This window comes from Sapajus apella, unplaced genomic scaffold (assembly GCF_009761245.1).
Source record: "Sapajus apella isolate SASKATOON/1434 unplaced genomic scaffold, GSC_monkey_1.0 scaffold156, whole genome shotgun sequence".
Classification (NCBI taxonomy): domain Eukaryota; kingdom Metazoa; phylum Chordata; class Mammalia; order Primates; family Cebidae; genus Sapajus; species Sapajus apella.
In genome coordinates, this window is record NW_022437096.1 from 1,822,892 (window position 1) to 1,831,195 (window position 8,304).

General features: G+C 57.7%; 1 protein-coding gene across 1 annotated transcript in view; it reads right to left on the bottom strand.

Moving 5' to 3' along the window:
• The window catches only part of TTLL8 (tubulin tyrosine ligase like 8), a 31,495-nt gene that overhangs the window by 6,597 nt on the left and 16,594 nt on the right, over positions 1-8,304 (bottom strand). Inside the window, exons 8-11 of the mRNA XM_032266287.1 lie at positions 7,662-7,905; positions 4,065-4,308; positions 1,946-2,369; positions 563-1,159 (exon numbers count right to left, since the gene is read on the bottom strand). Of these exons, the coding sequence (XP_032122178.1) occupies positions 563-1,159; positions 1,946-2,369; positions 4,065-4,308; positions 7,662-7,905 (1,509 nt within the window). The remainder of the gene's footprint in view (positions 1-562; positions 1,160-1,945; positions 2,370-4,064; positions 4,309-7,661; positions 7,906-8,304) is intronic.

Here is an 8,304-nt window from a genome sequence, read left to right on the forward strand (position 1 = left end):
AGCACACCTTCCTAAAGACCCCACCATGCCCTCGTAGAGACCCCACCATGCCTCGTAGAGACCCCACCGCCCTCGTAGAGACCCCCGCACGCCCTCATAAGGACCCTCGAGCGGGAGGAACAGGTGAAGCTGCCTGCTGGCCAGCCGCGTCCCAGCCCCACATCCTTCTCAGCTACTCTGAGGCCAAGAGCAGCCGGTGGCAGCCCCTTGATTCTGAAGGTTTAGCCAGGGCTCAGAAGAGCCCGACAGGAGCCAGGCGTGGTGGCTCCACCTGTAACCTCAGCCCCTCAGAGCCTTCGGAAAACCAGACGCAAAAGCTCAGCGGTCACTTTCATCACCTCGCTCAGCCAGGGAGTTTGTGCTGTCCATGGCGCGGTTCAAGGGCTGAACTCAAATCCTCCCGACCCGCACCACACCCCAGAGGTATTGAGAAAGGCATCACCCTCCAGGCTCTACAGAGGGGACCCCACTATCCATCTGGCCAGCACTCCCACTCCCCCCCAGACCCCCATGCGGGGCTGGGACAGGTGCCGCATGCCCCAAACCCTCCGTCAGGGGACACCCATGCCCCAGCATCGAAGCCTGCTCTGTGCCCTGTCCTGGAGGGCGCAGCGGCTGCTGGTGAGGGAGGGTTGGGGATGGAGCAGACGGCCCCCACATTACCTGGGGCTCCGGGTGGCGGACGCAGGGCACCCTCCTCTGTCTTCAGGCCCTGCAGCACAGGCACCAGGGGGTGCACATTAAACAGGTTTGGATCCGAGTATCTGGTAGGCTGTGCTTCGGGGTCACCGGTGTTCAGGGCCTGACTGTCCACGTGGCGGCAAAGGCAGGCAGGGAGCTCCGCCTTCCCGGCAGCCTTGGTGCGGGTGGGCTGCGCGGCTCTGCCGCTCTCGGCTGGCCTTTTTAGGGGTGCCAGCAAGGCCACGGGGAGCCCCTTCTCATCTTTCAGTCCCAGGTCTCGCTGGAGAGCCAGTCGTGTGGGTCCCTGGGTGGGGTCCAGCGTGGCGAGGGGGCACTGTGCCTTCAGCGGCTGTGCGTCCCACAGCGAGGCTGAGGCTTTGAGGTTGCAGACGGGCAGCACCTGCCTCCTTGCCCTCCTCACACCGATGCCCGCCACGCAGAGGTCAGACCCGCTGAATGGGGGCAGCTCGACCGCAGGCTGAGGGGAAGGCACAGGTTAGGGATGCTGGGATGTGGCCGGGATGGTGGAGTCTGTGCAGGAAGGGTTGGTTGGGGCACAGACCCCCGCCCGACTCAGGAGTGAACACCTGGGGTCCCCTGCAGACCCTCAGGAAGCTCCCAGGCTCTGTAGAGCCTGTGGAGAGCCCAGGCTTCCTGAGGCTTGAGGGGCGATCCAGGGGGCCCCACACCCAAGGACTGGGCTGCACTTTTCTCCAGTTTAGCCACAAAGAGGCCTCAAGAGAGAGGCATCGGCCACACTTCCCGATGGCTCCAGCACGTCTCCAGGCACAGGCCTCACCCCCTAGGAAGGTCCCAAGGGGAGAAGGAGGCCCCCAAAAGACCCTCGGAGTGGAAGACACTGCAGGCCAAAGTGAAGGAGCAGAACGGTGGGCCTGGAGGCTGCTGGCATGGAGTCCCCACCTCAAACATCAGTCAGGGCTGGGTGGGGCTGGGAACGAGGGAGGAAAACTGGACAGAGCTCTGGGCCAAGCGAGCAGGGCCGCCCCGCACGCCCAGACGCCTGTAGCAGCCCCTTCCTCAGTGCCAATGAGGCACCAAGTCCCACGGGGGGGCAGGGCAGGCCTGGGTCACGGAGCAGGAGTCATGGAGCGGGATTGGCATCCTCCATGGACCCTCTGGGGCTGGCGGCCTGCGGCTCCACCCTTGCTGAGTAACCAGGTGGCAAAGCATCCACACGGGGGGCTGCCACCAAACCCCCCAGAGGATGGCACCCACCACCCGGGCAGGGGCGGGCAAGGCTCACCTGCCTCCACAGGAGCTCGAAGTTGCCGATGTCACAGCTGCGGTCCACAGCCACCTTGATGGTGTCCTCCTGCACCTTCGCGCACAGCTGGGCCGTGACGGGCGTGGACGGGTGCATGGTGGGGCTGGAGTTGATCTCGATCAGCCAGGGCCTGAAGTCCCTCCCAAGCACGAAGTCGGCCCCGTAGAGCTCAAAGCTGTTCTTACGAGGCTCCACGTGATCCTGCGCCACCTTCATGACGTGGGCGATGGCCGCCTTCATGGACGGGTAGATGACGCTGCCCCACGTGGCGCCGCGGCCCCGGCGCTGCAGGTACTCCTGGAACCTGGCGCTGGTCCACATGTTGTGTGCTGGCAGCAGAGGGCTGCGGCCCACGTCGTTCTTCAGGTGCTTCTGGACGGCGTTGTTGCACAAGTGGATGGCGCTGCGTGGGGTGGGGGGCGGGGGTCGAGGGGCAGGTGCTCAGCCTCCAGCCCAGGAAGGCGCCCAAGGCGGGTCCTCCCAGCCGTGCTGTGCCCACTCAGCTGGCTCTAGGGAACCTCGTCCCCAAGGACTCCCACGCCCTGACAGAGGAGCCCAGGCCGGCTGGGGGGACTCTCCTGGCTCCCCAGCTGACACACCCCAGGACAAACAACCCTCAGTCCAGTGGGCAGATGCCATGGAATGCACTTGGGGGCAGGGCAGATGCCCACCAGCCCAGGGCCCCCAACTAGGTGCTGCTGGCAAGTAAGAGCCTCCCTGCGCCTCAGTTTCCCCATCTGCATGTGGCCAGAGGGACGCTGGTGACACAGGGTGAGAAACAGTCACCTACCTAAAATTGTCAGTAATTTAGTTATACTCTTGCCCTATTTCTCAACAGGAGTTAAAACCACTAACATGGTTTAGGAGATTGCACTATGCTGTATGTACGTGAAAAGCATTTTCACTTCCGTTGCAGGCGTGTTGGGCCAGGAATTTTCCACCTTGTTCGTGGCGGGGGGGCGAGACCACCCATGACTGTATGTAAGTTATATTTCCACTGGGAAGTGGATGAAAAGAAAAAAGATACAGGCATGTCGAAGAGCGTTTTGGCAAAAATAGCTCATCAGGGCTCAGACCTGCAGGGCTAACGTTTAGCCCCGTCTTTAATTTTTGTCAGTACGTATCTGACCCGATGTCAGGGACCCTCCCATCACTGGGATGCATGTTTATGTCCCAGATGGAGAAGTGGCTCAGAGAGGCCCTGAGATTGGCCAGGCACATGGCACATGGCACACGGCACACGGCTCTCGGCTGGAGGCCTGGGGACAGAGGCTGGAAGGGGCCCTGGCTTCCCACCGCACAGGAGCTATTTTTTCACAGGTGAGTTCCTGAACCCCCTCCAGGCCCACTTGACCAGAGGCAGCGGGCGGGTGAGAGTCGAGGCCCCAGGCCGGCTCCTCCCAGGCCCTCTTCTGGGTGTGACTTCCAGTGCAACACCCAGCATGACAGCAGCCCCCAGCCTGGGCCAGAGTTGAACCCCCTGCAAGGTCTCTGTTAAGTGACTCTCAGGCCTCCCTGCATTCTCACTCCCTTGTAAAGCAGCCCCCACTCCTGCCCAGCCATCAGGTCCCCCAGCCCCTCACACCAAGCGAGGGTCACACAACAGTCAAAGGAAGCCTTGGCGCAGAGGCTGGCAGACATTGCCGTGTGGACAGTATGCTCCCGAGGACACCACGGGCTCTTGCCATCCTGCCCATGAGGGACTGGGTGAGGCAGGGGTCTCTCCACCCTGGGCTCACGGATGTCTGAGCCTCCGCCAGGCACCCCACACATCACTTCCCCTGCACTGGGGTCCAGGTGCTGCCCACACGATTCCGATACCCGCAGGCACAGGCAAAATGGTGCCTTTTAAGATTTTCCAAGGAAGATGCACAGAGCGTGGGGTGTAGGGCGCTGGCTTTGAAGGCTGGTGGGCCTGAGCCTGTCCAGAGGGAGGTAATCAGCCTCCCAAGCCTCAGTTTCCCCACCTGTGCCTCTCGTGGTGGCAGGTGGCAGTGAGGGGGCCCTGCTGGGGCTGCTTCTCACTGCAACGGCTCCAGGAGTGAGGGCAGCAGCCCATTTCCTGGCCCGAGGTGTCCAGCTCGTCCTCTGCACTGACCTGTCCAGCTTGTCCAGGGAGAAGCGCTGTGTTGAGAACCGCAGGTAACTCTCCTTGTAGAACCAGATGGTCAGGGGGTTCCAGTCTGTGACGAGGAACCACTGCCTGATGTCAAACTTGGTGTCGTAGATGAGCATTGGTGTCTCGATGTACTTCTGGACCACCCACTTGTTGTCCCTGGAAGGAGGGTGCTCTGCAGCCACCAGCTTGAGGATCTCCTCCACACGGTCCATGCACACTATGTCTGCAAGAGGCCACCAGTCAGCCCAGCCTGCACGGCCACTGTGCAGCTCCTGAGCCCAGGGGCAGGGCCGCAGCCTGGCCCCGAGACCTGCACTAGCTTTGTCCAGGGCCAGCAGGCAGCACGGCCGGGGGTCGGGGAAGGCCTAGCGCTCACAGATGAGGCAGAAGCCAGTGCCAGTCTTCCCCAAGCTCTCCCCCACAGAACCACCCCCAGGACTCCGAAGGGACACAGATCAGTGAAGGCGCAGGGACAGAGTCATTTTTAAAAGGGAGCCAGCAGGATGGGTGTGGTGGCGCACACCTGTAATCCCAGCACTCTGGAAGGCCAAGGTGGGTGGATCATTTGAGGTTGGGAGTTCGAGACCAGCCTGGCTAACGGGTAAAGCCCCATCTCTATTAAAAATACAAAAATAATTCTCCTGCCTCAGCCTCCCAAGTAGCTGGGATTACAGTGTGTGCCACCTGACTTTGCCAAAACACGCCCAAAATTAGCTGGACGTGGTGGTGCACGCCAGCTTCTCGGGAGGCTGAGGCAGGAGAATTGCTTATACCAGGAGGCGGAGGTTGCAGTGAGCTAAGATTGCACCACAGCACTCCAGCCTGGGACTCCATCTCCATAAGTAAATAAATAAAAGGGAGTCAGTACACCCTAGGCCACACTCTGGGGTTTGGTGTGAACAGGGAGCACGGCATTCTAAGGACCTGAGATCAGCCACCAGGCTGGGCGGTGGGGTCTCCTGAGGGCTGTGAGGGGCAGCACTCGGGGTCTTGGAGTCCTGTGAGGGTAACACTAGGAAGGGCAGGGTGGGGGGCTGCTGGTCCTCTTGTGCAGGTGGGTTTTCCAGTTTCCCACCTTCACCCCCAAGTTAGGCCACACAACTGTGGAGACCAGCAGTATCTGTGCAGATGGCTGCCGCACTTCCTGCCAGCTGCTCTTTCTCTGCTGCAATAGCCTGAAGCCTCCAGGGAACGGGGGTCACAAGATGGGGGCTTTGATGGGAGGAGCATCCCTGCCGTGCTCCCACGCCAGCCCAGGATGGACAACAGGCATGCACGGAAGAGGAGCTGCCGCGGATATATCTGCTGCTGCTCGTTACGTGGCACCATCGGGTCTATTCTGACTGATACGGAGTGCAGGGGAGCTCCATCGGCTGAGGGACAAGGCAGAACAAGACGGAGGCAAGATTTCCCTGCAAAAATACCAGACTTCGCTTCTTCAGTTTTGGGAAGCTGAGACCTCACCATCCTCAGATGAAGCTTGGGACGCAGCCACAAACCAGTGACGTCACTCTGGGCCCGCACGTGTGGGCCCAACAGGACCAGGAGGGGGCACAGCTAGTGACAGGCAGCACGAAGTGCATTTGGTTTGGAGCAGGTGGGTTTGGGGCGTCCACCAAGCGTCCCTGGGATGCAGGTGTCCACAGTGGGTGCAAAGTCTAGCCTGATGGACAGCGGCAGACGGGGAAGGTGAGTGGTTTGGACACAGCCTGGGGAGAGCACCCCACACGTGGCCAGGCAGGGTGGGCACTCGTGGGAAGCCAGATGAAAGCCTGCAGGCTGCCAGCGGAGTGCAGGCCACACACACCCAGAAAAGGGCTTGTGGCAGGATGAAAGAGGCTTTAGATTGAATGTAAGAAAATCACAACTTAATAAAGACTTTTTTTGAGACAGAGTTCCACTCTCGTTTCCCAAGCTAGAGTGCAATGGCGCAATCTCGGCTCACGAAAACCTCCACCTCCAGGGTTCAAGCGATTCTCTGGCCTCAGCCACCCACCACCATGCCCAGCTAATTTTGTATTTTTAGTAGTGACGGAGTTTCTCCATGTTGGTCAGGCTGGTCTCGAACTCCTGACCTCAGGTGATCCACCCTCCTCGGCCTCCCAAGTGCTGGGATTACAGGCGTGAGCCACTGCACCGGGCCAAGATTTTTTAAAAATCACGCAAAACAGCCTGGGCAACATGACAAAACCACATCTCTACAAAAAAAAAAAAAAAAATTAACTGGGTATGGCGGTACACACCTACAGTCCCAGTTACTCAGGAGGCTGAGGTGGGAGGATCACTTGAGCCTGGTGAGGTTGAGGCTGCAGTGAGCCATGATCGCACCACTGCACTCCAGCTTGGGCTACAGGGTAAGGCCCTGTCTCAAAAAAGTTTAAAAATTAATAATAGTAAAAAATCACACAAAAATGAACCACTTGAGAATAAAAAAAAGAAAACTCTTCAAAATAACTCAAGGCAGACAAAACCAAGCTAAAAGTAACGTCTATTTAGATACAAAGGAAAATGAGAACATTATGTAACATAAACAAGATGATGCAGCTTAAGCCACATTCAGAGGAAATTTCATAGCCTTAAAGCTTTTATTATTGCATAAGAAATGAAAATAAGTGAACTTAGCATCTAAGAGATAAGGGGGGGAATCTCTCAGGAAAATTGAAAAATGCAACCAGATGTTGGTTCTTTGGAAACAGGAATAAGAATAGACCACTAGGAAGTCCTGTTTTTTTTTTTTTTTTTAATAGGACACACGGTACTCACCAGTGGGAATAGAAAAGAGAACATAGTCACAGCTACTTTCAAGAAGATGTAGAAAACCACAAAGTGTAAAGGTATTAAGAATCTACCTCCTAGAGTCTGGTATTTACAGGTGAGTTTTATAATAAATTCAAGGACTAGGAATTCCATTGTTAATTGGGATGAAAGTCCTTCATCCATTTTAGAGGCTAGCATACTCGTGATACCAAGAGGGCAATCATGGCAATATTAAAACCAAAACCAAAGGGGTGTAGGGGCTCCCAGCACTTTGAGAGGCCGAGGCAGGTGAATCACTTGAGGTCAGGAGTTCGAGACCAGCCTGGACTACATGGTGAAACTTCATATCTACTAAAAATACAAAAAATTAGCTGGGTGTGGTGAGCGCCTGTAGTCCCAGCTACGCGGGAGGCTGAGGCAGGATAATTGTTTGAACCTGAGAGGTGGAGGTTGCAGTGAGGTGACATTGCGCCACTGCACTCCAGCCTGGGCAACAAAAGTGAAACTCCATCTTGAATAAAAAAATAATAATAAAAAGAAAACCACAGACCAGTTTGTGAATACAAAGGAGGGAACCTAATTCGTCCACCAGAACCCAGCCTTGTGAATTGAACACAAGCTGTGAAGACGCCTCCTCGTCCAAGACTGCTCCAGTGCCCGTGAGCCCGAGCCCCATGCTGCCTCGGCATTCTGCCCCCACACTTCCTTCCCTGTGGTGCGTGGGCCTGAGACTGTCCCTTGCTCATGGCAGCTGGCATCAAGTGCGGCCATCAGTAGCTGCGAATGCGGTCCAGGTGGCACCCACACCAGCGAACTCACCTCGGCCCCGGGACTTGGCCGCAGGCTTTATAATCCAGATGTTCCGCAGCCCGTCGATATCCGTCTGAGGGTTCACGGATGTGATTTTATTCAGCAGAGCCTGGCACTGTGGAAAGTAACTTCTTGAATTGGAGATGAAAGCGTCACCACTACAAAGCAAGATCCGAAAAGTGCATGAGACTCCGAGGCTGGGGCCCACCTCGCCCACCAAGCAGGCTCCACTCTGGGGTGGTCCGGGGCTGACCTGGCAGGAAAGGGCTGGGGGTCACCCAGGACGTTCTGCCAATAGACAGACACCTGGAAACTCAACCCGTGAGGCCACACCAGGCAAGGGCCTTGTGAAGGGCCATGTGGGGACCCCAGTGTGTGGGTCTGAACTGGCCATGGGCCCCAAGCAGCACCCTGCCTGGGTGGAAATGGTGGGAGGCAGGTGAGGGGAGACACAACCATGTCCGGGTTCCACCTGTGGTTGGTGGTGCCTGTGCCCATCCCCCGGTAGGAAAGTGGTCGGCCCGTGCAGGCCTCCTGTGTCCCTGCCAGCTGCCAGCGCCACGTCCTACAAGCTCAACGTCAGTCTCACTGGAGACCCCGCTGGTGGCTTTGCAGTCATGGGCTAGACTCCAGAAGTCATAACTACAGGGAA